This window comes from Ursus maritimus, unplaced genomic scaffold (genome assembly GCF_017311325.1).
Source record: "Ursus maritimus isolate PB19 unplaced genomic scaffold, ASM1731132v1 scaffold_19, whole genome shotgun sequence".
NCBI classification, from domain to species: Eukaryota; Metazoa; Chordata; class Mammalia; order Carnivora; family Ursidae; genus Ursus; species Ursus maritimus.
This window is the reverse complement of record NW_024424341.1, coordinates 998,488-1,025,941: the sequence shown is the minus strand read 5'-3', so window position 1 is coordinate 1,025,941 and position 27,454 is coordinate 998,488. Positions and strand designations below refer to the sequence as shown.

At 62.6% G+C, this 27,454-nt stretch overlaps 2 protein-coding genes across 2 annotated transcripts; one reads left to right on the top strand and one right to left on the bottom strand.

Annotated features, from left to right (window-relative positions):
• Positions 1-19,444: 19,444 nt before the first annotated feature.
• CDT1 (chromatin licensing and DNA replication factor 1) lies at positions 19,445-24,195 on the top strand. Its single transcript, XM_040633077.1, has 10 exons — positions 19,445-20,011; positions 20,305-20,586; positions 20,663-20,817; positions 21,404-21,604; positions 21,700-21,845; positions 21,980-22,080; positions 22,540-22,728; positions 22,983-23,123; positions 23,196-23,397; positions 23,860-24,195. Exons 1-10 carry the CDS (start codon positions 19,445-19,447, stop codon positions 24,021-24,023), a joined length of 2,148 nt encoding a protein of 715 aa, XP_040489011.1. The 3' UTR covers positions 24,024-24,195.
• Positions 24,196-24,704: 509 nt separating this feature from the next.
• APRT (adenine phosphoribosyltransferase) lies at positions 24,705-27,131 on the bottom strand. The gene is made up of 5 exons (XM_040633174.1): positions 26,965-27,131; positions 26,734-26,840; positions 25,514-25,647; positions 25,201-25,279; positions 24,705-25,110 (listed from the first exon to the last, which is right to left on the bottom strand). Exons 1-5 carry the CDS (start codon positions 27,042-27,044, stop codon positions 24,968-24,970), a joined length of 543 nt encoding a protein of 180 aa, XP_040489108.1. The 5' UTR covers positions 27,045-27,131; the 3' UTR covers positions 24,705-24,967.
• Between the last annotated feature and the right edge of the window lie 323 nt (positions 27,132-27,454).

Sequence of the window (27,454 nt, the reverse complement as noted above, 5' to 3'; positions counted from 1 at the left end):
GGGGGGGGGGGGGGGGGGGCACAGGGCTGCAGCCCCCAGGGCACGTTTCTTCTGCTTGGACAGGCCCACGCAGCACAGGGCCCCAAGCAAGGCCTCCTTCCAAAGCACCCGGGGGAGACGGGCTGGAGGGTTAGGAGGGAACTTTGCCTTATCTGATTGAAATGTCACCGTTCCATGGAAAGTATTCATATATGACTTGTGTAATTACAAGTAAACAGAAAATCAGAACGGGAAGCCTCCACCCCGACTGTCCACTCAGCCCCTTCCAGCCCTCCTCCTGCCCCCCCCCCCACCATCAAGGGATTAGAACCTAGAAAAGATGCGCCCCCCCGCCGCACCCCCATCCACCAGGCCACTGCCCCGCTCCTTCCAGACAGGGGGCCCCCTCCCCAGCCTGGCCGCCAACTTCCCTCCTCCTCGCCAGGTGCTCGGCACCCCCCAGCCCTGCCCAGCCGGACGCGTTCCGTATGGCGCTACTGGGGCGTGACGCCCTGCAGGAGTTATCTGGGGACTCCGTTTCTTACGCTGTCACTGGCTGCACCGTTTCCCTCTCAAATGTGCGTAGTCCAGTGCTGCGTGCACAGGCCCAACAAGGCGCTTACAGACCAGCGCACCGGGAGCTGGGAGGACCCCAGATGACCTTTACAGCCAAGGAAAGCATGGCCTGGTTAGAAATGGAGAAGAAGGAGCCCCAGCCCCCACACATCCACCACCGTTAGCCCCAAAACTGAACTTAGGCTCCTGGCTCCCGCCCAGAGCTCGGTCCCTCGAGACCAGGATGAGCGGATGCCTGATGAATTTGGGAAACCCTCTGGAACCCGTGCCGGTGGCATATTGCACGGCCCCCTTCCTGGGAACCGCCCGTGGCTGGCGGGGCAGCCCTGTGTGCACGGGACCCCAGCGGAGGGTGGTCCCTTGCACTCAGCTCCCCAGACACCCGCCTGGGCCGCTGACCGCCAGCACTCAGGCCTGGTGTGCGGCACACCTGGGAAAGCGCCCTGGGCTCCTGGCCCACGAGGCCTGTGTAAGGGAGGGCTGGCCGCCCCCTGCTCCCACCCAGAGCCGGAGACACCACTGAGATCGGACACCTGGGAGCCACCTTCAAACCTTTATTATCACGTTCACAGGCAAGGACGCTGGAGCCGGACAGTGGTGCAGGCCTGGCAAGTTCGGAGCAGGACACAAACCCATGCAGCAAAGTCAGCTATGCCTCCAGATACCTACTCCCCCCCCCCCCCCCCCCCCCCCCGTGTCCCCCCACAGGGAACATCAGGCCACCAGGTGAGCGCTCACCTGCTCCAGGACAGAAAACCCTCACCAGCTTCCTCACCTCCTACCTGCGTGACCTCAGGTGAGTAAATTAACATTCCCAACCCCTCGATCCCTCAAGGAAACAAGCTCAACTCAGAGAAGTTCAAAGGTCAGGATCAGGACAGGGCTCAGGTGTACAGCAGGTGGTGGTCCTGCCTTGCCCCACCCACCTCTCCGGGACAGCGCGCACAGAGCAGGACACACTGCCCGCCCCCCAGGAAAAGCAGGAGGCCGACTTTCTGCTCAGAGCTACCGCACCCCAGATGTGTGCGGCCTCATTAACTGCTTCTAGAGTGCCTGGAGTCTTTACCACGAGGAAGCACAAACGTGCTTCGGAACCAGAAGGAAAAAGATCTACGTTAAAGACAGAATCTACAGAGGGATGCCTGGGTTGAATGTCTGTTGAATGTCTGCCTCTGGATTACGGAATCTCGGGGTCCTGGGATCGAGCCCCCCCAGGGCTCTGTGTTCAGCGGGGAGTCGGCTTGTCCCTCTGTCCCTCCTCCCATTTGTACTCGCTTTCTTTCGAATAAATAAAATCTCAAAAAAAAAAATCTACATAAAAATATCTACATATTTCTAAAATAAGTAACACAAAAAAGAGCAGCATTTTGTTGAATTCTAAGGCAAAGGGGATTTCTGAGGACCAGAGTGGTCAAGAACGGCTTCCTGTAAGAGGCGGCTCACACAGGGCCCTGAAGACAGTGGTGGCAGACGTCGGGCATCCACAGCCCTCTGGTGGGCTGGCCCAGCTCAGGACCCCAGCAGAAGGCGGCCCCAGTGGCGGCTGAGCCGAGGGGAGCCCGTCAAGGTGGAGTCAAGAAGGCCCGCCCTTGTTTCTCTTCATCTTGGAGCACCAGGCGTGAATTTAGTGCTCATCAGAACAGGAGACCCCGCCCAGGAAGCAGCCCTTGGGGCCAGGATCCGAGCCCGGCGACTCCTCCCACCCCCAGAGAAGACACTTCCTCTGCGGACCCTTCCCGGCCAGCGTGGGGCTCTCCACGTCCTGCTGCCTGTGGGGTGACCACGGGTGATCTGGCGTCAGCTCCTGGGGAGGCCCCGCCCCTTCCCCCACACGCACACACGTGCACGCACACACCTGAGGTCCCGTCCACAGGCCTCTTCGGACCTGCTGACTCACTCCACCGTCCCAGCGCCCACCCCCGGCGCCACGGCCACCCAGTCCTGGGTGCTTTTCTCCCTAGTGGCACCTGCAGAACCTGGCCCCAGAATGGGACAATCCCGGGCTCCCCGCTGGCTCAGCGCAAATCCGCCCTCTCACTGCCTTCCTGCCTGGTCACAAGGGTGTGGAGACAGTAACGATGAAAAGAAGGAAGTGTCCCCATTCTGAACAGTAACATTTCTCAGTGACAGTGTGGCACAGGTGACGCCCCAGGGTGCAGTGGGAGTCCGACAAGGAGAAGCCATATTATCACACCACACGGGTTTCCTGTAGCCGGTGACGGTTACCACGCTCTACCCCCCTTGCCTTTCAGACCTAGACTACAGGAATCACAAAATGTCCTGCCCAGACACCTCCCTAGAAGCTTCCAGCTACCCATCTTCTGCCCCCAGGGCTCGGGGACAACAGGGGAGCCGTGTGAGGCCACCATCTCTGCTGGGGAGCCTCTGCCCCGGAGCAGAGGCAGGCAGGCTGTGCGGGGAGTGGCGTGGGGTAATTGAGGGGCGCTCCAGGATGACTCAAGCCCTCGCCGTGGCCGCTGCCCCGAGCCGGCGCAGGGCACACATGACTAATAGCCAAACGCCTTCTCCAGCATCCACACGCTCGCTTCCAAAACACTGTGGAACTACCCCTTTCTAGCCAAAGCCTATCACAGAACGAGGAGGCACAGAGACAGCGGCGGAGCCAATGGCTCCCGCCGGGCAGCTGGGCCTGGCCATCAGCGGGACAGCCAGAGGGTCCCCGGGGAGCTGCCCACGCCCAGGACAGCAGAGCCAGCCTCTGTCTCAGGTATCACCGCACGGCTCTCAGTGGGTTCCACACCACCCTCTCCCAGAGCGTAAGAACCAACACCGAAGCCAAGCCCGGCACCCAGACACACCACCAGGGCACGGCCTGGGCATCAGGGTGCTTGAAAAAGACACTTTATTTGGAGAGCAGTTTTAGGTTTACCGAAAAACCGAGCAAAAGATACAGTGAGGAGTCGGCCGCAGCTGAAAAGCTCCCCAGCTGACTTCGACAAGACCCAGGTGGGACCCTCGCATTAGCGCGAGCATCCAGAGAAGAAGAGTGCACCCCGGCACCCGCATGGGCGCCAGCCGGGGGCAAGGAGCCCCCATAGTGACCAGGCCAACAAACTCGGGCCCCTGGGCCCGTTCTGGCCCAACACCTGTTTTGGTACCACCCACAAGCTACCAATGGTTTTTACAAGTTTTAATGGTTGGAAAAAACATCAGAAGAGTTCACGATGTGAAAATATTTACTCTCTGGCCTGTGACAGGAAGAGTTCGCCATTCTGCACCAGGAGTCTGCACCACCGGCAGGGGGGCACGTCCTTCGGGAAGGGCCCCCAGCTCCACAGGGTCTCCCCTGGCCTAATGGGCTCCCACCTGGCAAGGCCAGGCTGAGGAAGCCACAGGGGCACTGCCGGGCGGAGGGAAACCCGCCCTTTGAGAAGCTTCCCCGTTCACCCCACACACACCCCTCCAGCTAGGTCTAGTCCACTTGTCTGTACGTCTGGCTCTCTAGAGGCAAGAGGAGGAAAGCCAACCAGCATGGAGAACAGTCCAGGTGACCCGGCACTTTCCCCTGAGCCGATCCCGGACGGCCCTGTCCACACAGGGCTGACTCAAACTCTCCTCTCCGAACTCAATGGTTTCCATTGATTCCTGTCCTGAAAATGTCCCTGTTTCCCCATCTTTCTGTGTTAGAAATGAAAACAGAGTCTGGGAGCCAAAGTGCGGTGGCTCTGTCTCCCGCACACGCCTGGACCCCGGGGAAGCCGGCTCCTACCTATGACAAGCTGGCAGAGGCCCACCTGGAAGGGCTTTCAGAGCAAAAACACCCCACCCACCACGTTCTGACAGACTTCCACCCAACAGAAGACTTCCACAATGCAAACCGTTCCGTTTTCCCCTGAACACAATTCATCAGACTGCTTTCCAGCTCACAGATGGGAAACAGCTCCAGGTGGAGGGGCTGAGGGCGGAGGACCACGGGAAAGGTGGAAGGCCTTCTTGGGCTCCTCGGAGGCAGGAGGGCTGCAGGGGGCAGGGGCTTAAGAGCACCGAGAACCCCGGGGACACGGATGCCAGGGTGGGGGACCCGGGGCTCTAATGCCAAGGCCAGAGCCTCCTGGGGGCTGCTCCTCCTCCAGCCCGGGGGCAGACCCTGCAGAGTAAGCCAGGGCTCGGGAAGGGCAGGGAGGAGCCTGAAGTGTCTTTCCCAAAGCACAGGCCTGCCCCAGGCCGCGGGGGTGGGGCGGCCGAGCCCAGGGCACGGGGGACGGATGGACGTTAGTTCTGCTCCGGAGGCTCCAGATTAAACAGCTCCAGGCAGGAAGCCCGCCTTCTCCCAGATTGGTCAGGAAGTCATGATGCAAGTTTGCAATTTTTTTTTTTTAACACCGAAGAGCGAAAGAGATTCGTGCCCCCCTCCTCGGCGTTCCAGCCCTTCCCCGCGAGCAAAGCAGCCCCTCGGGAGCCCCGACTCCCCCGCGTCCCCGCGGAGGCACCGGCCGCTCTCCGCAAGCTCGCCGGCCCGCACCCGAGGGCGACCGGGTGCCACCTCACCCCCACCCCGCCGCCGCCCTCCCGGCCTCCCCCGGCGCGCTCATGCTTCTGGAATGCGGGCGCCGCGGGCCGCGCGTCCCGGGGAGTCTCCTCGGCCGGCGTCCGGGCCGGGGAGCGGGGACGCAGCCCTCGTCCAGCCCAGAGCCCCCGCGCCCACTCACCGGCCAGGAGCGCGAAGGGCAGCAGCAGCCAGTAGACGACCGCGCCGAGCACGTGCCGCTCCATGCCCGGGGGGCCCGCGGGGCCGGCCGGGGGTCGCTGTGCCGCCGCGGCGCTAAGGGGACATGGCGCGCAGGGCTGCTCGTGGCACGTGCCGCGCCCCGCGGCCAGGACCCCCGGCTGGGCGGCGGCGACCCGAGCGCCTCCGCGGCCGCCGCCGCCTGCTTCTCCTCCTGCTTCTGCTCCGCCGAGCCCGCTCCGGTGCCAGCCCTGCCCAGCGGCGGAGGGCAGCGCGCGGCTCTGGCGGCTCTCGGAGGCCGAGCACTGCCGGACGGCGGCTGGGCGGCGCGCTCCCGCCCCTCCGCCCGCAGGCCTTTATAAGCTCGGCCCCCCGCCCGCCCTCCGCGGCGTGCCCGCCTCCGCGCTTCCCCGACGGCCGGCGCGCCCCTGCCAGCCCTCCACGCGGCCCGCGCACCCCGCCAGCCCTCCACGCCCGGGAGCCCCGTGGCCACGCGCCCCGGGAAGAGCCTCGGCACCGCCGCTCGCCGCGCGCGTGGGGGCGGCCCCGGGCCGAGGAGAGGCTGCCCAGCGCCGGGCTTCCCGGGCAGCACCCCACGCGCCACTGCGCCCCTTTCGCTTTGCTCCAGCACACGTGAGCGCGCAGCGCCCCCTGGGGACCGTGGGGTGGCTCGGAGCCGCAGGACCCCGGCACCCCCCCAGCAGCTTTGCCCTGATCACTTTGCTATCCGAGGGCAGTGTCAGCCGCCAGAGCACCGCCTGGGCCTGCTGTGCCCTCTGGTGAAAAAGCCAGGTTCTGATCCCAGGCGGTGCTGGTCACCCAGACCTTCACTTTGGCCTTTGTCACCCTCGAGGTGAGCATGGAAAGGAGAAAGGGGCAGAGCCCACGTGAGTGTGGTCCTAGGTCCCAGACCGGGCGGCACAAGAACCTCGGTGGTGGGTGTGGTTGGGGCCCAGAGAGCCTGCAGCCAGCCGGCACTGACCCACGCCACACCTGCCTACTGATGCCAGCTGCAACCCAGGCACAGACCCTCCAGCTCTTCAAAAGCCAGAAATGCTGGGCAGCTGGGGGGCTCAGTCGGGTGTGGGCTCAGGTCCTGGTCTCAGGGTTCTGAGATGAGCCCCACCTGGGGCTCTGCGCTCGGCCCAGAGTCTGCTTAAGACTCCCTCTCCCTCTGACCGTCCCCACTGCACGCTTGCTCACTCTCAAATCAATAAATGAATCTTTTTTTTTTTTTAAAGATTTTATTTATTCATTTGACAGAGATAGAGACAGCCAGCGAGAGAGGGAACACAGGCAGGGGGAGTGGGAGAGGAAGAAGCAGGCTCCCAGCGGAAGAGCCCGACGTGGGGCTCGATCCCAGAACTCCAGGATCACGCCCTGAGCCGAAGGCAGGCGCCCCAATAAGCGAATCTTTAAAAAAAAAGGGGGGGGAACATCTGGGTGGCTCAGTGGGTTGAGCGTCTGCCTTCAGCTCAGGTCATGATCCCAGGGTCCCTGGATCGAGTCCCACATCAGGCTCCCTGCTCAGTGGGGAGCCTGCTTCTCCCTCTGCCTCTGCCTGCCACTCCCCCTGCTTGTGCTCTCTCTCTGACAAATAAATAAATAAAATCTTAAATTAAAAAAAAAATTTAAAATGTGTTCAATGCTGACTGGTTTTCTCCCTGCCTCTTCTTCAGTCTGCGTGTTCCCGCCTTAATTCCTGCTGGCATTGTGTCTGACCCTGGTCTTTTTCTAGAACCCTGTGAGATTTGTAGCCTTGGGGTTCCTCCCCAAGGCCAGAGCCCCAAGGAGGCTGGGGACATAAGGTCCAGCTACCTGGGAGTCCCAGGACCCACCTGCAAATGGTGGCCTGTAGTGGAGACAGCTGATGCCACCCTCAGGGGGAGCCAGCATCTGGCCACCTAGGGCCATTGGCAGGAGTTGTGGCCAAGGTCTCCGAGCAGCGGCAACATCAACAGAGATGACCAAAAGGCAGCCCACGCTGGCGCCACCGGCTGCTGGCTTTGTGGCCCCAGGAGGCAACCCTCCTCTCCATGCCTCGCAGAGCATCTGTGAGATGGGGTTGTGGCCCCGAGCAGCAGAGCTGTGAAGATTCAAGAGCTTACATCAGTAGACTGAGAAGTAAGGACTACCGTATGTCCCCTCAGTCCCCTCCATGGGCGTCCTTCACCGGGCCATGGACTGGAGCGAGCAAGGCCCTCCCAGAACGCCAGCAGTGAGAGGAAGAAAAGACATGAGCTAGAGGGAGGCCTCCCCTCGCCCTTTCCTCTGCCTGGCCTGGGGTGATCATGGGGGCAGCTGAGGGGGGTCCCCACCCTCAGGACACTGAGGCCCACCTGCACAGGCTTTGAAGGGACAGTCTGCAGGTCCTCCGGCCACAGTCCCAACCACCCGACTCTCCCTCACCCTCTCAGAGGAGTCCTGCTCCAGCACACTGACTTCCAGGGAAGTGTCTGCAGTGTCAGAAAGCAGACCCCCCACCCAGAGCAGAGGGCAGTCCTGGCTCACCAGTGCCTTTCTCTGGGCTCTGCCCGCCAGAGTGAAATAAGAGGACTGAGGTCAATAACCTCCGAGGGAAGGTTCTCCACTCTGACATTAGAGGGGTCTAAGGCATATTTTAAACCAGTGATTTTGAAATCTGTGCATAGGTAGGAAGACCAGGGTGCCCCCCCCCAGTGTTTCAGTGGGACCAGTGGTTTCCCATATGGGAGGCATAAGATAACCTTGTTTATATAAAGAGTTTATATGAAAAAAAAGTTTAAAAACCACTCCTTTATACTAAGTCCTCCTAAGGCTTAGGGTACAGGCTTCAGACCCTTTCTCGAGAGCAGTTTGTGTGGTGTGGGAGCAGGAGGGCTCGGAGAATGAGGGGGGGGAAGCAGAGTCCCAGAGCAGCAGGCCCAAAGCTCCCCACACAGCTTTGGGGACCTGAACCCCAGGCCCCTCCCCTCCCGTCTGGCTCCCGCACAGCGGCTACAAGGAGAAGGGGAGCCTCAGAACCTACCCTGCAGGAGCGGAATGCACGTGTCCCAGAATCGTGAGCAGCAGAAGATTGGACAGAAGCTAACCAGCCACCTGCAGGAGACGTTAAATAATTACAGTGTATCCCGCCGTGGAGTAGCAACTCTGTGTCCGCTCACAGCAAGCTCCAAGATACAGTGTGACAGCGGAGAAAGCAGCGTGTGGTGCCCAGGCCCACACTTCCCCACAGGGCACAGAGGCAGGGGGAGGCAGAGAGAGAGGGAGAGCGGAGGGAGGGGAAGGGAGAGAGGGTTCAGGTGGAGAGACAGAGAGACAAGGAGAGAGGGAGAGAGAGAAGGTGAGGTGGACAGCGACAAAAACAGACAGCGCGCACAGGGCTGAGGCCACACCATCAGGCTGGGAAGGACACAGAATGGTCACTGAAACACCCCTCCGCATGTCTAGGTGTTCTGCTAGTAGCATATAGTATGACTTTCACAAAATAAATTTAAATTGAGCACAGTGGGGACAGAGTCCCAGAAAAAGAAGTTCCTGACCTGCCTCCTTGAGGGGCAGGGGAGTGGGGAGTGTCTCGGCCACACCTGCTCTCACCCTGCAGGTGACGACATGGGGGCCAGAGAGGAGGTCATCTGCCCCAGAACAAGCCAGGCTCTGAGCCCAGCTTTCCTGACCTCCCACCACCCCACAACTCAGAGTCCCACTAAGTTCATTGTTCTTGATTAAATTCATAATTTCGTCCGGAAGGAGCAAGCGTGGTTAGTTCCCCAAGGGAGAGAGGAAGGGCTGGGGTGCGGCCCATCACAGGCGTCACTCTTGCCCAAGGATAATACAGGCGTTGTTACCTGCCCACACTCAGACATGAATTTCAGGAGGAAACCACCCAAGTGTCCATGAGCAGCTGAACGGATACAAAGGAAGGTTATCCAGCCATAACCACGAGCGAAGGGCTGGCCCACCAGTGGGCCGACCCGGAAGGCACCACGCCAAGCCAAGAAGTCAGACACCGTGTGATCACGTTCGCACCGAATATCCGGGCCAGGCCAACGCATAGACACGGAAACTAGAGGAGAAGTTCCCCGGCCCGAGGGAGGGAGGGAATGGGGAGTTGTTACTTAACGGGGCCAGAGTTTCTGTTGGGATGATGAGAACGTTTGGGAAATGGTGGTTGTGCAACCGTGTGAACGTACTTAGTGCTACTGAATTGTACGCTTACGAGGGTGAAAATGATAAGTCTGTGGATTTTCAGCCCAGACACAGCTCACTGAGGAAACATCCTCGTGGTTAAGATGATTTCTGAGCAGCCCACCCCGAGGCTTCCTCCCACCCAGGAGGCTCCCCAGAGCCAACCACATTCTCTCTTTTTTCTGAGTGTTGTTTTCCTGATGGCTGGCCAAAGACTTGACGAGCTTTGGGGGAGTTGTTTTATTTCCCCGAGTACATTCCCACTCAGTTTCCCCTTTCCTGGAAGCCAAGACCAGGAACCGACCCCGCGGAGAGTCAGGGCACACCCGGCTGCGCAGAGGCCCAGACTCTCCCACGGGCCCCGCCCACCTACCGCAGAGCCGGCCTTGTGGATCTGCCCCCTGCTGCCCACCTGCCCACCCAGGGTCAGCCTGGTGACCCTGAGTCCTCGCTCAGGATGTGACCGCACCAGAGTCAGCAGTGACACCAGGTCAGGTCCGCAACCCACCTGCTGGCCTCGCAGGCCGGCCGAGTCGGACCCCACGATGCAGAGATGGGCCAACAGGTGCGTGCGGCCAGGAGCCCTTCACAAACATCTACCGGGAATCCAGTAGGTACTGAAACCCACACCTGCGGCTGCAGACGTCACCTGATGAGTAATCAGCATTTTCCACACAAACCTGACTTTTCGAGCTTGTCAGCAGTTTCCTTACCCCCATCTCAGCAGTAAAAGCACCTGCAGTGGGACGGATGATGGGAGGCACTAAGACTGAGCAAGGGGCCGATGACCTGGACCAGAGCAGCAGTGAGCCTGACCACTGTCCAGTGTCCCCTGGGGCTGACAGGCGCCCCGGGCAAGCACAGGCAAGAAGCCTCAGAGAGGTGACCGATGGCCCTGCCCAGACCTCTGCAGCCTGTCCCACAGCAACATCTGCTGCCTCTCCAGCCCTGCCTGCCCACTGGAAGGACTGTCCCCGGCAGCAGTGGGGACAGGGTGAAGCGGGGGGGGGGGGGCACAGAGTGGCAGAGACCAATGGCTGCATCGACGACGGCTGGCCGACTTTGGGGAGCATGTTCCCCTGGTGAAATGGGATCATTTCCACCATCCAGACGGCTTTTAGGGTGGGAGGAGGGCCCGTGAAAAATGTCTGGCATCAGAACTTGCACAAAGCAGTGAACCAAAGAGAAGGAAGGGCACTTGGGGGCTCCACCCATGAAGCCTCTGCCTTCGGCTCAGGTCATGATCCCAGGGTCCTGGGATCGAGCCCCACGTTGGGCTCCCTGCTCAGCGGGGAGTCCACTTTTTTCTCTCTCTCTCTCCCCCTCTGCCCCTCCCCACTGCTTGTTCTCTCTCTCTCATTCAAATAAATAAAATCTTAAAAAAAAGAAAAAAGAAAGAGGAGGAAACAGGTGAAACACAGAGATCCCTCATCTGGGGAGAGTGAGGAGCCAACACCTGGCTGCCACCTGGCCAGTCCGGCACGGACCGCGGACAGACGTGAAGGATGAGACGGACAGGCCATCGCCCCATCCTGAGATTAGGATCCGGGCCAGGGATCGATAGTGCACCAGCGGTTTAAAGGAAAACCACCAAGACTAGAGGGTTTGTAACACATCAACAAACCGAGCCCAGAGAAGAGTAGTGCCTGACTTCAAGGCCGACCTCCCGTCCTTGGCGGGTCCTGGGGACGCTCTTACAGGTGGGAGGCCGGGCTGCTGCGAGGACCCGGGGCCTCCCTGGGCAGGGGCTTCATTCCTTCAAGGGATGCGCTCCGTCAGGCGGAGCGAGGCGCTAAGGTGGAGAAGACATGTGTTTCTCCACAGCCTGCCGCCTGGCCGGCTTCTCAATGCTCCGCCTCCCTCTGCTCAGGGTGGGAAATTCTGAGACCTTACTGCCCCCAGTGACACCTCGAAGGAAACCAGGGACGGCAAACCCAGGGGGTCTGGACAGGGCAGGCTCCAAACCGGGCCAAGGTGGGCCCCGTGGGGGAGGGGGAGCAGCAGGAGGTCCTGGCCCAGCCAGGCGGGTTGTCCGGCCCTCCCTTGGCGCTGGCGGGCGCCTCCAGCCCTGCTGACTCATGCACCCTCGCATATGGGCCACGGCTCTCCTGGGAGCCTGGTGGGAGCTGGAGGGGGGGCCCGTGTGCAGACTTGGCTGCCCCCCACACTTGGCCCTTTCCCTGCCTACACTTCTGGGTTCAGGACAGCTGGGTCAGCTCACGGGTGGAGTAGGAGCTGAGCACACCCTGCGCCTTCCTCCTTTGCAGGAAACTTCCCAAAGTAGGTTTAACTGTGCAAGCCCCTGCCCCCTCCAGCCTGGGTGCCTTTCAGCTTCCTGCTGGTCCCGTTCTGGCCTTCAGTTACCTCTGGTTTTCTTTACTGTCACCGGAGTGGTGCAGACCAAGGGCCCCTCGCTGTGGTCCCACTGATGGAGGTCACCCGCCAGCTTGCTCAGGTGCAGGGAAGGGGGGAAAACATCTCCTTGGCCACAGTGCATGGACCACGGGCAGCGGGGCGCCGGCTCTGGACAGCAGAGCACAGCCACCGAAGCCGAGGCCGACTGCTGCCCTCTCCCACCGGGGCGCTGGGAACAGAGGAAGGAGACAGAGGTCCTGAGCATTCTGGCCCACGAGGCAGGCACAGGGAGGCTGACCACGTCACTCTTCCTCAGGCTCCTGGGTCCCCCGCAGGGTTTCTGGGGCCACTGGCCACATCACTCCACTGTCTGTACCCCTGTGCAAAACACGCAGGGCCGCGTGGGTCCCCCAAATGCCTTGCTCTCTGCAAAGCTCTGCCGGGAAGGCTATCTCCGCACCTGGCAAATTCTCCTCCATGTTCTGGAACCCCTCAGCAGGCCTCTCCCCTGCCAGCCCTTCCTGACCGCCCAGGTGGTTACCATGCCCTGCTCTAGCCGCTCCGACCCCTGGACACAACTCCCGGGGACCCCGAGCCTGGAAGCTCCCCGGGGCTCTGCCTCAGGGGACTCTGCACCCCCGAGGTTGGCACATCACCTACAAGAGACAACGGAATCACACAGACCCCCAACCCCGACGGTGTCCCTGCCATGCCCGCTCTCCTGCCCAGAGCTCTGTGACCCCTGACCCTAACTGTGTCCAGAAGGGGAGTGTGGCTGACCCATGGGAGCTGGTGGAAACACTCTTCTCCTTTCTCCCCTGGACAGTCCTCAGATGTGATCTACTTGGCTTTTTTGGGGTACAGTCCTGTGTGACTGAGCCACCAGATTTGAGTAGAGATGGCTCTTCCACAGGCGCCCTCCATCCCACCTGGTGTCCTGTTCTCCCACGCTCCCTGCAGGGCCCATCACCCAAAGTCCCATGAGGCTTTGCCTTGGGCCCTGCTTTCTGTCAATTCTGGTGAAAAGAGTCTCCCGCCAAGAACACGTGTGATTCCCAATAGCCCTTCATCTGACAATGGCACAGACCCCGCCCCTGGCCCCACTGCCACCTTCCAGAGACTTTGGGGTGGGGCTGTGTGGTCAGGGCTTGCCTGTGTGACAGCACCCCATCACAGGTCAAGGCAGAAAGCCTCCATGGGCCCTGGGACCTGCCCTTTCCCTCCCTGTCCTGAGGCCCCCACCTCCTCACCACGGGCCAGAGCCACTCAAGGCCCTGTGTGGTCACTTGGCAGCCCTCATGGGCCGCACTCAGCCCTTCCTCCCTGCCCACGTCTTCCTCTCTCAGGAGTGGGGCTGCCACAGCCTCCTGCCCCTAACCTTTCCTCCGCAGCAACCGACGGGTCTACCGTTCACACACATCTGTTTGCCGCTTCCCTCCCCCCCAGGCCCAGGAGGAAGTTCAACCTCCTCTGTGGTATTGCAAGCCCTTGGTGGTCTGCCGACCATCCCTGCCCAGCCACAGAGGCATGTGGTCCCTCCCACCCATGCCCAAAGCCTGGGGTCCAGGCCTTCCCTGTCCTGCTCTCGGGTACCTCACGCTCTGCTCCTGGTCCTCATGACCGTTCCGTTCTCGCTCCTGAGTATTCCTGCACGCATGTGTGCTACAGGCATGCGCCATGGACCCTGGTGACGCCGAGTCACTGGTACGTGCCCATGGCCACACACACACAGGTTGGTGGACGAGCAGGCATCTGACCTGATCTTCAGCTCACCCCTTCTAAACCAGTCATAGGATTTTTTTTTTTAAAGGTTTTATTTTTAAGTAATCTCTACACCCAATGTGGAACTCAAACTCACAACCTTGAGATCCCGTCTCCCTCCGCTGACTGAGCCAGCCAGGTGCTCCCAAAGTCACGGGCTTCTGCCCAAGTGACGGCCTCAGCCTCTCTCTGGCTCCCACCCTTCCTCCGGATGGAACCTGGTCTCACCACTCCTGAGTGTAGGCTTCCACGGCCCTTATGACCTAAGTGCTCTGTGAGGCCCGAACGAACTTGTGCGCCCTCTCCTGTCAGCACACCCCACTCACTGCCAGGCTGCAGGAACCCTGGCCCAGGCCGGCTTCCCTCCCGGGAGCTGCTCCTTGCTGGCTCCTGGGAAAGTGCAGGTCCCCGTGGAAAATCACTCCCGCGCAGTCTACCTCTGCAGGTAAGCCTGGCCCAGGGGAAACTGACTTCGCAGCACCTGCTTACAGACCTGTTTAAGGCATCTTATGTTAGATCCTGCCCCTGTTTTACCAGCAAAAGATGGATTTATCAGGGAATAAAAAAGGATTGCAGAGTGCGACAAATGAGCTCCGGCAAAACCACAGGCGAGTGTGGGGAACAAAGGGGAGGATGCTTTTTTAAGGAGGGAAGGGGGTAGGTTGGGACTGCTGTTATGAACTAAAAGTCCAGTGGGGTAAACCGGGAGCTGGACGTGTGGGGGTTTCCCGTTGTTCCTGTTGGTGGAGGGAGCTGTTGTGTGTATGTGGGGGGGGGGCGGGTAATGAGGACAGTGTCCCCTCCTCAGGCTGGAGTAGTAAAGTAGTGTCCATGGGCAAGGGCAAGCCTATGGCAGGCCAAGTCCCTCTTCCTGCTGGGTCTGCAATGGACAGGCGGCGGCAGGGCGGGAGAGCTCCCCCTGCCAACCTGCACGCTCCCTTGTAATGGGGTTTCCCTTGACTAAGTTTCACTTACCTCAGTGGGCACTGCCATGGTCCCCTGGCCCCTGCACAGTGCCCAGCACTCAGTGGGAGCGCAATGGATGCTGCCGAATGGGCCTGCCTCACTGCAGAGTGGGCTCCTGAGCTCGGGAGGAACCTTCCACTCCGCAGGGCTGTGAGCCCCCCGAGCCCAGGGCTGTGAGCCCCCTAAGCGCAGGCCACAGCTAACCCTCCTGGATCGGGAGCGGCTTGTGGCAGGCCCCCCAAAGTCCTTCGGTGACGGGCAGTTCAGGGCCACCGCGGAGGGGTGCGGCGGCGAGCTCGGCCGGGAACAAGGCCCTGGGTTCAGGTGTGACTGCTCCGTACGGTCTTCGTGCGGTTCCAGGCATTTTCCCGTGGGCTCTTATCGTCACGGGGGCCGCCTTCCCACGGAGGACAGGGTAGCAGGGGTCAGGACAGAAGGCGCGGAGCCTGCAGGACCCTCGGTCTGAGGTGACCCCGGTGACCCCAGCGGCCCCCACACGCCAGCGCCGCAGCGGGGCCCGCCCCCTCGGTCTGTGGAGTCGGAACTTGGACCCAGCCTCGGCTCCGGCCACGCCCACAATTGAGCCACGCCCCCAACGACGGCACCTCCCCTGCCACTCCCGACCACGCCCGCCCCCGGTGGCCCTGGAGCCACGCCCTACCGGTCCACGTCGACCCGGCCTGGCCCCACCCCTCGCAGAAACCCGCCCACTCCCCACGCTTCCGGCCCCGCCCCCCGTGACACCGCCCCTTCTGGAGTTACGCCCCGCCCCGTGCCGCCGTGTGATTGACAGCGCAGAGCTGCGCCGGTGGCCTAGTTTCGCGGGTGGGCGTTCCCGCGCGGGCGGGGGCTGGGGGCCCGGGGTGTTCCGTCGCGTCTCTCCGGGCGCCGCCTTTGCCCTGTGCCAGGCCGCCCGGTCGTGGGGACCCCCGGCCTGCAGCCTCCAGCCTGCTGGGACCCGGCGTGTCCCTAGCACTTGCCGGAAAATTGTCTCCTCGGAACAACTTGGGCACGTGAGCCCGTTTCCGGCTGCGAATTTCATGAAATCTGAGCAAAGATCAGGTGTGAAGTGCGGCTGCACGTAGTATTAGCACCAGGGCGTGGGGATGGTTGTGACGTGGGCGGCGGTGCCCCACGTGACGGAGCTCATTAACAAAGTTTATATCGGTTATTTGCTCACATGACTGGGATATAATGGGTAAAATAAAAACTACTTTGGAATGACTGTCCCCTGATTCTCTTTACCTTCTCAATGTGCTACGAGAAAATGTGCTCCCGCCACATTTCTGTTGTGGCTGCCGCTCTGCACACTCACCCGGGGGTCCAGTGTGCCCACCCCCACGCTGACACTCCCTGAAAGCAGACGTGCTGCTGCCGGAGTCACTGTCACATGGGAGCTTGAGGCCACGTCCGCTTCCCCAGGGCTCTGCTGAGAGCGCGCTCCCGTGAGGTCCCCTTGACAGAGATGAGGACCATGCGGCTTGGGGCGGAGGGGAGACCTCCCGGGTCACTCGGCCCGTGGGCAGCAGCAGCGTCTCCTCCCTCCCGTGTGTCGCATCATGTCTGGTGGACAATGAGCCAAATGCAGGCTGATCCTGGCTGAGACCCAAATGTCTTCACTGAAGGTCAAGCTGCCCCCAGATCTGGCTATAGACATCGCATTGTAAGCCAAGACCGTGAAAATCCCCCCTGTGGCTGCAGGTGCCAGGCTCTCTGCAGGCCCAGGGGAGTCCCTGAAGCCTGGATTCCACCATAACTCCCCAGTCCCTGTCTGGTCTCTCAGGGAAGGTGGAGACTAGCGTGCGGAGCCGGCTCCCTGGTGCACCGGCCTGATGCTTTACAGGTCTTGGCTTCTTCACCCACGAATAGGGTATGGCTTATAGGTCCACCGAGGTAGAGACAGAGAAGGCATTCCAGTTATGGGGACCGGGCCCGCACACAGCACACCTCACCGGAGTCCAGCTACTACTGTTCTGTAACAGTGCTCTGCAAACTGTCAGGCACCGCGCACCCCCGGGCCGTGGTTATTCCGTGCATGTGGCCCCAGCACGCGGCAGCTGAGGTGCAGTCATCGTGCTATGCACGTGTCGCGGGGGCAGACGAGGGGGTGGGATGGGTTCTAGGGAAGTTCCAGTTGGGCAGACACGGCTGCAACTTGGAACTTACTTCAACTCTAGCCATTTTTTGGAGCGTAGTTAAAATGATGATGGTGGTGGTGGTGACAGTGATGGGGGCCAGGGTTCTCTACTCTGTTCTCTATCAGATAGTCCCGTGGCCCCTCCTTCTTGCCCTTCAGTGTCATCCTCTCCAAAAGGCCACCCTGAACCCTCAGATCTAAAGTGCCCCCCCAGTCACTCCATTTCATGACCAGGTTTTATATTATTTATTTGAAAGGGTTTTTTTTTAATTTTTAAAAATATTTTATTTATTTGAGAGACAGAGAGTGAGCGAGCACGTGAGCGAGCCCAAGCAGGGGGAGCAGCAGGCAGAGGGAAAGGGAGAGGCAGACTCCCCGCTGAGCAGGGAGCCTGATGCGGGGCTCCATCCCAGGACCCGGGGATCATGACCTGAGCTGAAGGCAGACGCTTCACCGACTGAGATACTCAGGCGCCCATGAAATTATGTTTTTAATAAAACTAATTTCTGTCTCTCTCCACTAGAATGTGAGCTCCTTGAAGGCAGGGGCCTCATCTGTCTTGCTCTCAACCTGGTACACAATGGACCCTCAGTGGCCTGGCCTGTACTGGGCCTTCGGCAGCCAGGCTCCCAGTGGGCACTCAGTAAATACTGGGGGATCACATGAATGAACGCATAGTCCCCGACCTCCCAGTTTCTCCAGGGTAAACACCCAGAAACAAGGGTTCTAGCCCCTTTGTTATCTGGTCTCTCTCTCTCCTGAAGGCATTCCAGCCAGGCTATATCCTCTTAACATTCCATACCTATAAGCCAACATGACACTTCAAGGGAAGCCCAGGCAGAACAGAGCAGAGAAGTGCTCTCACTTCTCTTATTCTAGACTCTGTACTTTTATTAACGCAGCCTCATATGGATGAACCCTTGGACCAGGCTTTCATCCAGCCTCCTTGGGTTGGAAGAACCAGAAACCCACTCAGAGGCACTTTAGGCAAAAGACGCAGAGGTATGGGAGGGGCTAGAGGCTGCTTCCTAAAAACCTGGGCCATCACGAAAGGCTGGGGGTCTCCCATGAGAGCAAACTGGAAACCATTACAAACCACCTGAGTCAGCGGCTGGGTCTGGCTGGGTGGCCCTGGGTCACCCGGACCCTTGCGCACTATGTCTCCACCTCACTTCCCACAACCAGAGGTGACAGAAGGGTGGCTCCCACTCCAGTCCCAGGAGAGGATCTCATTGGTTCAGCTGTGCGCCTCTCATCCAATCAGCGATGACTGGGAGGGAGGGGGTCACACCTTGCAGATGTGGCTGCTGATCCCCTTCACCGTAGGTGGGCAATGTTCTAAGAAGGAGCTGCCCCAGAGGCTTAAGTCACCCCAAAAAGGCCGAATCACCAGGAATGACATTAAAAATAACAGTGGCATGGCCAGACACACTGCCATGGCACAGACATTGGCCACCGCGCTGGAGCGGTCCCCCGGCTCCCGCTGTCTGGCATGCCCCAACACCCCCGCTGGTTGTGCGGAGTGAATGAAGACAGACTGTTAAGTCCCCAGACTCGCCTCATCCCACATGTGACTGACACATTTGAGATTCATGTTCTGGATCCTACAAGATCCCTCAGCTATCCCAGAGCCACTCAGGGCCTCCGAGGGCCTGCTTCTGCCTTGCCTCCAGACTAGTGCCCCGGGGAGCTGGCCACAGCTCTCCCAGGAGTCCCCCTCGGCTGGGTGTGCATGGGAGTGCGTGCTCTTGTCACACAGCCATGCAGTGGCCAGGCAGGCAGGACGTCCTCTCCTGAGGCGGCCTGTCTCCCATGAAATGCTGGTAGACACGTCTCAGCATTCTGCAGGCTCTGGGAGGCCTCCTGCCCGTCAGCTTATCTACAGAGGGCAGGGGCTGGGAGCCAGACACAGCCAGCTGTCTGTACCTCTCCAAGACCACGTGTTTCCTTACTTTTTACACTTGAAACGGAGTGCCCGGAAGCACAGTGTGTTTGGGAGGGAAGATGGCGACCTCCCTCCTGATGAGCAGCTAGGAGCTGGAAGATTTACAAAGTCCCCTTGCCGCCGTAGGTCTTATGAAGAGGCTGTGCCTCGAATGTGTGCTGTTCCGGAGTTCCAGAATCCTGCACATCTCCCCCCTGTAACGCATAGCAAGTTTAAATGTGGAGAGCTGCACTTCCACGGAGGTCAATGCTTGCCTCCAGAGTGTGGCCCGGAGCGCACACACCGCCACAAACCTGTCACACACCTAGCCTTAAACACGCCGGCTGCCACCTTCCACCCTGCTCCCTGGGCGGCTGCTGTTCCCCAAGCACGGGCGTAGCTGCCCGCTGCCCTCATCGCCGACGGGAGCTGCCGCCTCCGGGCACCCTTCCCCCACCGAGAGGCTCCCTTACAGGGCACCCCGGGGCTCCGCGGGTCCCGGCAGCAGAATTCTCGGAGGCAGCGTGCCCGGCAGCAGGATCCCCGGCCCCAGGGCCCCGCAGCAGCGTCCCGCGGCCCCTTCGGAGCTAACACACCCCTGACCCTCCCGAAAGCCACTCCTTCTACAACAGCCTCCCTGACGCAGAATTCGCACCCGCGGAGAGATTCCGGGGTCTGGCTGCCGACCCTGCCCCGGGACGCCGCCGAGAGGGCCAGCGTCCACGGTGACTGCTGTCAACCTCCGCAGGAAGCAGCGTGGTATCGCTCTCTTGCCGGGACCTCACCGACTCCTCGTCCCGCCCACGACGAGCTCTTCCACCTTCCGAATCCCGCGGAGAGAGTCGCGCTGCGGCGCATGCGCGCGCCGGCACCGCCTAGAGCGTAGGCGCGCATGTGCATGGGCGCGTCCATTTCCCGGCTGCCCCCAACCCCCCGGTGCCGATGGTTCCGCCCGCGGGGGCGGGGCCAGGCTTGGCGGGAAAATCGGCGCGGAGCGCGGCACCACTTCCGTCCCGCCCGGTACCCGGTTCCTGTCCCCAGCCCCGCCATGGCGCAGCCCCGCCTCACCGACTTCTTCGCGCGCCGCCGCCCCGGGCTCCGCGCCGCGCCGCAAAGGGTCAAGCCGGCCTGGAGCACCCCGAGCCCGGCCAAGCCCGCGTCCGGCGCCTCGGCCCGCACGCCGGGCGGCAGCCGCAAGCGCGCCCGCCCGCCCTCCGAGCCCGCGCGCGACCACCCCGCGCCCCCCGCGCGCCGGAGGCTGCGGCTGCCGGCCGACACGGTGAGGGGGGAACTGAGGCCGGGTCGGGGGGAGGGGGACGCGGACCGGGGGGCTGGCTGCAGACAGTGCACCGTGCAGAGAACAGGCCCGGAACAGCTGCCGGAGACAGTGGAGAAGGCCTGGGGCTCGGTCAGCGCAGACGGCTGGGGGCAGGTGTGCTGCGGCCGCCGCGAGAACCAGGCACGGAGCTCCGCAGCGAGGTCGCAGAGGTGCTGGAGTGAGCTCCTGGAGGGGCCGTAGGAGGGCTAGGGCTCAGTGGGCTGGTAGATGTCCAGCCTGCCAGCGAGGCCAGGCGGGGGGTCGGGCCCGAGAAGAGCGGGAAGCACCGACAGGCGATGGCCCCGCCCCTCTGGCTCGGCTCCGGCGAAAACCTCCACCGGTGCCCCCAGCAGCGCCTACTCTAGCTAACTGGGGAGGAATCTCTCTCTTACCGCAGTGTCTCACTAGTTCACCTTTGGCCTCCTGCCCGCCAGGTCTCAAGTTCCGCTGTCCCGGCTACCCCGGCTGCCCCAGCTGCCCCTGCTGCTCCCTCGGACCCGGCTGCCCCCGCTGACCCAGCTGACCCAGCTGTCCCCGCTGACCCGGCTGTCCCCACTGACCCGGTTGCCCCAGCTGCTCCTGCTGCTCCCGCGGACCCAGCTGCCCAGGCTATCCCCGCTGCCCCTGCTGCTCCCGCGGACCCGGCTGCCCCTGGCTCCCCAGAGCAGACCCCTCTCTCAGCAGGTCTGCAGCCCTGCCTGGCCACCAGGGAGAAGGTGAGGCTGGACCCAGGGTGGGGGGGTAGAGTGCTGTGGGTGTGACTGGCCAGCTGATGGCATCTTGTGTCCACAGGCCTCCTCAAAACTCATTTTTTCTGAGCTCAAGTCATGCCTACAGCGGGCACGGGAGCTTGGGGCCCGGGCCCAGGAGCTGAGGGCAAGTGCCCAGAGGAAGGATGCTGGGGAACCCAGCGTGCCAGAGGACCAGGGGCAGCCAGCAGGGCCATGGTGAGTCCTGGGTGGGCGGTCAGGCACCGGAGGAAAGGCAAGGCTGGTGGGAAGACAGGGCTGAGCAGAGGCAGGGGCTGCCCCTTTCACGGACCCCGTGCACTTGATGGGGCTCTCGGATCCCAGCCCTGCCACTGGCTCGCTCCGCACCCTGGCCTCCATCTGTGAGACATGCCAGTTCTTGCCGTGGGGGCCTCTGTGAATTTTCAGATGCTGTCGACGGCTCGCCTTATTGGGTGTTTGTCCCCTGTAGCCATGTCCGTCCTCCCCACCTCCTGTGGTTACCTCGTGCCTCTTAGAGATGAGGGAGCCAGGGTTGGGGGTGGCCAGGGACTCCCCCAGGTGGCCAGGCAAGACATGAGAGAGCTAGGTTTGGAGCTAGGCTTTTCTGTCTGCAACCCCAGCCATGCTCGTGATGGGGGCACGGGGTGTGCAGGGGCTGTGGGAACTGGAGTGCGGTGTACCAGGGGAGTGGTGCTCAAGCCCCAGCTCTGGGGTCTCCCTGGCCGTGCTGGCTGCCTGCCTGCCGTTGGTGTGGGAGGGGTGTGGCTCTGGTGCTTCCCCCGACGCCTGGCTTCCTCCCCAGCAGTGGAGAGAAGGCACCTGCCTACCAGCGCTTCCATGCCCTGGCCCAGCCGGGGCCCCCGAGCCTCGTGCTGCCCTACAAGTACCAGGTGCTGGCGGAGATGTTTCGCAGCATGGACACCATCGTGGGCATGCTCTACAACCGCTCCGAGACCGTGACCTTCGCCAAAGTCAAGCAGGGCGTCCAGGACATGATGCGCAAGTGAGTGGCCTGAGGCGGGAGGGGGGCCGCACCCTGCCTGCCATCGGCCGTGTGCCCTGCCCAGCGCGCTCTGACCCCAGCACCTTGTCCTGTAGGCGCTTTGAGGAGCGCAACGTGGGCCAGATCAGAACTGTGTACCCTACTTCTTACCGCTTCCGCCAGGAGCGCAACGTCCCCACCTTCAAGGATGGCGTTAAGCGGTCAGATTACCAGCTTACCATTGAGCCGCTGCTAGACCAGGGTGAGTGTGCCTCAGCGGAGTTCACGCAGCTCGACTCCCCGCCCGTGACACGGTTTTGAGCAGGGGTGTGAGGTGTTGGGTCCCCGGCCTCACACTCCAGGGGCTGGGGGCTCAGGCCTGAACTCTGCCCACAGAGACCGGCAGCACGGCCCCCCAGCTGACGGCCTCGTGCCTCCTGCAGCGCCGGCAGGTCTTCAGCCAGAATCTGGTGGAGCGCGTCCGTGAGCACCACAGGGTGAGTGCGTGGCCGAGATGGCCAGCTTGGCCCTTGTAGGAAGCATCTCCCCAGCCCGCCCTGTCCTCTGGGCCCTCCTCCAGGGCTCGAGCCATCCCTGTCCTAGCTTGGTCTTACCTGCGGGAAACGGGCCCTCTCGGGAGGCTGACCTTTAGAGTTCTCTGAGCCCCTCTGAAGATGGCCTCCTACAGGGTGCGGGCCGGGCGGGGGCCCTGGTCCTGGTCCCCCAGCTGAGGGGAGGAGCCCAGCATCGCAGCCTCAGTCCCTGCGAGGTTCATGACGGGCTCTGTGGGTGCTGGCGGCTGCTGTGTCCTGCCCTTGGCCCAGCTGAGCATGTGGAGCTCAGGTGCAGGACCTTGACCGAGGTCGCCCAGCTGGGACCGGAGCCCAACAGCCTTGCCTGCCCCCACGCAGATGTGCCCAGGGTCACCCGGCACTCCCTGTCTCCTTCGAACACAGGCTTTCCTGGCCTCTCTGAACCCTCCCATGGTGGTGCCTGAGGACCAGCTGACACGCTGGCACCCCCGCTTCAATGTGGATGAAGTGCCTGACATCGAGCCGGCTGAGTTGCCCCAGCCGCCCAGTACGGAGAAGCTGGCCACCGCCCAGGAGGTGCTGGCCCGTGCCCGCAGCCTCATGTCGCCCAGGGTGAGAGGGTCAGGGATGATGGGGCGGGGCAGCCCGACCGCCACATGGGCACCTGACAGGCTCCATCCTTGGCCACGTGCCTCGGGGGTGGTGGGAGTGGGGGATGTGCCCTCCCCTCATTCACAGCGTGCCCACTGGTGGGTTCTGCCCTGGGGCCACGAACGCCTGCCCTGACACGCAGGGTGCTTGGGCTGGACAGATAGCAACTCCTGTGCAGGGAGGGCTTCTCATTTCTCCCCTCTGACCTGCCCCAGATGGAAAAGGCCCTGAGTGACCTGGCTCTGCGTACGGCCAAGCCCAGCAGCCCTGGGTCCCCTAACCCTGCCCTGCCGGCCACCCCGCCGGCCACTCCCCCTGCAGCCCTGAAGGGGGTGTCCCAGGACCTGCTGGAGAGGGTGAGTGTTTGGGGTCCTGGCAGGGAGGCGGCGGGAAGGGCTGTCCGCTGACGATTCCCGGGCCTGCGGCAGATCCGGTGCAAGGAGGCGCAGAAGCAGCTGGCGCACATGACGCGGCAGCCGGAGCAGGAGCAGCGACTGCAGCGGCTGGCGCGGCTGCCCGAGCTGGCCCGTGTGCTGCGCAGCGTCTTCGTGTCAGAGCGCAAGCCAGCGCTCACCATGGAGGCGGCCTGCAGCAGGATGGCGGGCAGCTACGTGGTGGCCATGAGCCCTGGTAGGTGCGGGGCCCGGGCCCTCCCCACGTCCCCGACTCCCGGATGAGGGTGGGCACCGTGGACTGGCCGCTCCCCATATGTGTGGCGTGTCTGTGGTGTGTGCCGGGTGGGCGCAGTGCCCTCGAGGTCACCTCTCGAGCCTCTACGCACACAACCCAGCCAGCTGGTCCCCCTCAGCCCCTCACAGGGCTCCACGGGGCCGTTGGCTCCCTCCAAGCTACAGGGCAGCTCCTCCCTGGGGACTGGGACTGGTGTGGAGCTTAGTGGGGGGTCAGCTCCTTGACAAGGCTGCTCTCTCTGCTTCTCGGGGGCACGAACAGGCCCGGTGGGTGTGTGGGAGAGGGGGAGGGCTGGTCCTAAAAAAAGGCCTGCTGACAGGGCCTGGACACCCGCCCTGAGGGCGGTCAGCACCCACTCGCATGGGCGTGGGCCCCAGCCTCACGCCCCCCCCCCATCTGCAGGCGAGATGGAGCAGCACGTGCGGCTCATCTCTGAGCTGCTGCCTGACTGGCTCAGCCTCCACCGCATCCGCACGGACACCTACGTCAAGCTGGACAAGGCTGCTGACCTAGCAGGTGTCGTCACGCGGCTGGCCCGCCTTGCCCATGCGGAGGCGGCGCTGTGAGCCTCGCAGACATGGGCTTTGGGTCCCTGGCCGGCCTGCTGCGTCTGTTTTACTTCCTTTAGGAACACAATGCACTTTTGTGCCTTCTGAACTCCCACGAGGCTCTCTGGCCGGTGTGGGCAGCACGCCTCCCCTGGTGCAGCATTTCGTCATTAAAGTGGTTTCTGTTGGGGACTTTGTCTTTGCTGTGTTTGGGGGTGTAGGGAAGTGGGGCAGGAGGTCAGGTGGTTGGCAGAATGCCTCCTGGACGTCCATGTGGAAACCCTGCATGGTCAGTGAGCTTGGCGTCCCCACTGGACCCTTGTAAGAGGGAGGCAGACTGCAAGTCTGGAGGGTGGTGAGCCGCTGGCCTGAGGATGGAGGGCCGGCCCTGAGTCCAGGTGCGATGGGCTCTAGAAGCCGGGAGAGCCAAGGAGATGGTCTCTCTGGAGCCCCCAGAAGGAACCAGCCCCACCCACATGGATGGTCACTTCCAGCATCTAGAAGCCGCAGGGGCCGGGACGTGACTTGTTAGAGCCACAGCTGAACAGCAGTTTGCGGAGCACCAGTCCCCCGTCTGCCCTCTGTGAGGACAGAACCACACAGTGCTGCAGACAGGCCTACGCAGCCTGCCGGGGGATTCCTGCAGGTCCCGGCCCCGAGGCCCAGATCCCACCCTGGCACCTGGACCAAGAGCAGCCGTTCTAGCAAAGCAGTTTATTCGCTCCTCTCAGTGTAAGTGCACCTGCAGGGGCCTGGAGCTGAGCCCCAGCTTGAACTGCTAGCTCCAGGCCTTGGCACCTCCAGAGCCCACAGGACGAACCCCAAGACAGTGGCCTAGGCACCGGAGAAAGGCACAAAATCGTTACCAAAAAAAAAAAAAAAAGTCCAGGCAGATGGCCAGCGCCCCCTGGCGGCCAGTAGCCAGCCACTGGGCTGGAACTCCTGCCAAGACCGGGCCAGAGTCACTCAAACTGCAGGAGAGAGAAAAAGGGCACAGGCGCCAGCTTCTCCCGGCCCTTCAGAGATGTCAGCTCCACGAGGCTCACGCACTCCAGCACCTCGGCCTGCAGCTGGCCCAGCAGGTTACACGCTGCCCGCATGGTTCCTGGGGGGAAGGGGGTCGGCATGGTGACGAGGCTCCCAAAGGCCCATGCAGCCCTATACTAGGCCCTCTTGGCCAGGGGGCGACCCTTACCGCCAGTGGCCAGCAGATCGTCCACGACGACCACCTTCTGTCCCGGCTCCAGGGCGTCTCTCTGGATTTCCAGCTCAGCCTGCAGAGGGGAAGCAGGCACACGGTCTGCATGTGTCCGGAAATGGCCTGGGAGGTGACGCCGACAGGACGCCACACAGTCTGGGGCCCAGCTTCAACCCACCCAGCGGTTTCCTGGCTGTGTGAGCTAGCCTGGTGTCTTAGAGTCCGAGCACCAACCACGGCAGTTCCACTCGACCCACAGCCATCCTCGGGGGAACCAAGGGTCAAACGTGGCGGCACCCAGCCCACTCACCTTGCCATACTCCAGCGTGTAGGAGGCAGACACGGTGGGGCCAGGGAGCTTCCCTCGTTTTCGGATGAGCACGCAGCCCAAGCCAAGCTCCTGGGCCAAGGAGGGGCCGAACAGAAAGCCTCGGGAGTCCAGGCCTGTTGGCAAGAGCTGGGGTGTCAAGGGGCAGCTGTGTCGCACAGCTGCATGAGATCCCCGTGGGCCAGTGCTGGAAGGTGACACGGAGCCCTTCCAGTGACAACAGGCTCCTAGCTCTGTTGGCTCCAGCTAAGAGACCAACGACATCCACCCTCTCACGAACGCTGACCGAGCACCCACCCTGCACAGGGACAGCTGGGTGCTGGCAGGCGGGAGATTGGGGGCTGGGGCCCACGACCAGGTGTGTCCTGGACGCCCGGGCGTGTCCGTGGCTGCGTGGCCTCAGAGAAGCTAGCTAACTTTTCCCCACAGCGCTGCTGCCAGCCCGTAACTGGGCTAGCAGGGGCTATGGGACGGACTCAGACACCTCTTGTTATCCTTAAAAGCAGCATCTACCCAGAAGGGGCAGCAGCACATGGTCCCCATCCCACCCAGACCAGTGGGGGGTGGGCTTCTGGGAGGAACCCCCTGGGGGACTCAGCCAAGTGGGGAGGTGTGGCCGCTCAGGGCGGTGAGGAGCAGAGGAAGGTCTGCATGTGTTTGCCCCCAGGTGCCGCTGGGGACAAAGGGCCTGGCCGACGGCTCAGTCAGTACACACTGTAGGGGCACCCCCATGTTCTTGGCCCAATGGACTCTGGTCAGACACTCCCTGGGGAAATTCAGCCGCGGAGTGCCACGTGTCCGGAGCCGAGGACCAGGAACTTGGGGGGGGACGACCCTGCCCTCAGCCGCGCCGACCAAAGCTGTACCCACCCTCAGGCTGCAACGTGGGGCGCAGCGGGTCTATCCTTACAACCCACCCAAGGGTTACCACCCAAACACCCGTGCGGCGTTCAGCGTGTCCCCTGAGGGCCGCCCCCAGCCCCCCAAACAAACGCGGGGCGTCCGTCCTGTGTCCGCTCTTCTCGGGGGGAGAGGAGCGCACACGCCGCCCCCCCTCCGGGCCTAGCGCAAACCCAGTGACCCCGCCAACCACACGGCCTCCCGGGGCCTCCGCAGACACCCCAGGGCACGGCAGGGGGCGGGCAGGAGGCCCGGGAGGGCGGCGTCCCCCTGGGGTTCAGGCTCCAGCCCCCTCCACTTGCCCACGATGTAGTCGATCTTGCCACCGTGGGTCTTTCTCAGGTGGTTCGCCAGGAGGCTAATGGAGGCGCGGAAGGAGTCGGGGTCCTTCAGGAGGGGCGAGATGTCCCTGATACGCGAGAGCAGGCCGGGTGACCCCAGGGGTCGGGCCTGGGCCCCGCCCCGAGCCGCCGCCCTCCGGGGCCCCGCTCCTTCGTCCGTCCGCGCGGCCCACGCGTCCCACCCGCCCGCACCTGAACAGCACCCCCGGGACGGGGAAGTCCGGGAAGCTGCGGATGCGCCGCGCCACCAGCTGCAGCTCGGAGTCCGCCATCGGGCAGCCGGCGCGTGTCGGCGAGCCGGGAGCGAAGCTCAGCGAAGAGACCGGACGCACGCTGGGGAGGGGCCGGCGGCTCTGCGCCTGCGCTCCGCGCCAGTGGGCGGGGCCGGGCGGTGGGGGTAAGCCCGCAGCCGCTTGCAGGAACTACCGTATTTCATCGAATCTTAGGTGCCAAGGTTGTTAAGGCGCGCTTGTATTTTTGTACCCTGAACAAACGCGTCCCCGCCAGGGGTGGTTTGCGTGCGCCCTGGGCGCGAACTCGGCGTCCCCGAAGGCCCGGCCGGGCTCCCGGAGAAAGCCCCAGGGGCGGGCGCGCGCGGGCGGCAGCGGGGGCGCCGGGGCCTGGAGGGGAGTGGCGGGCCCGGGACAGTCCGGGAGCAAGGAGGGCCAGGGCCACCGAGAGC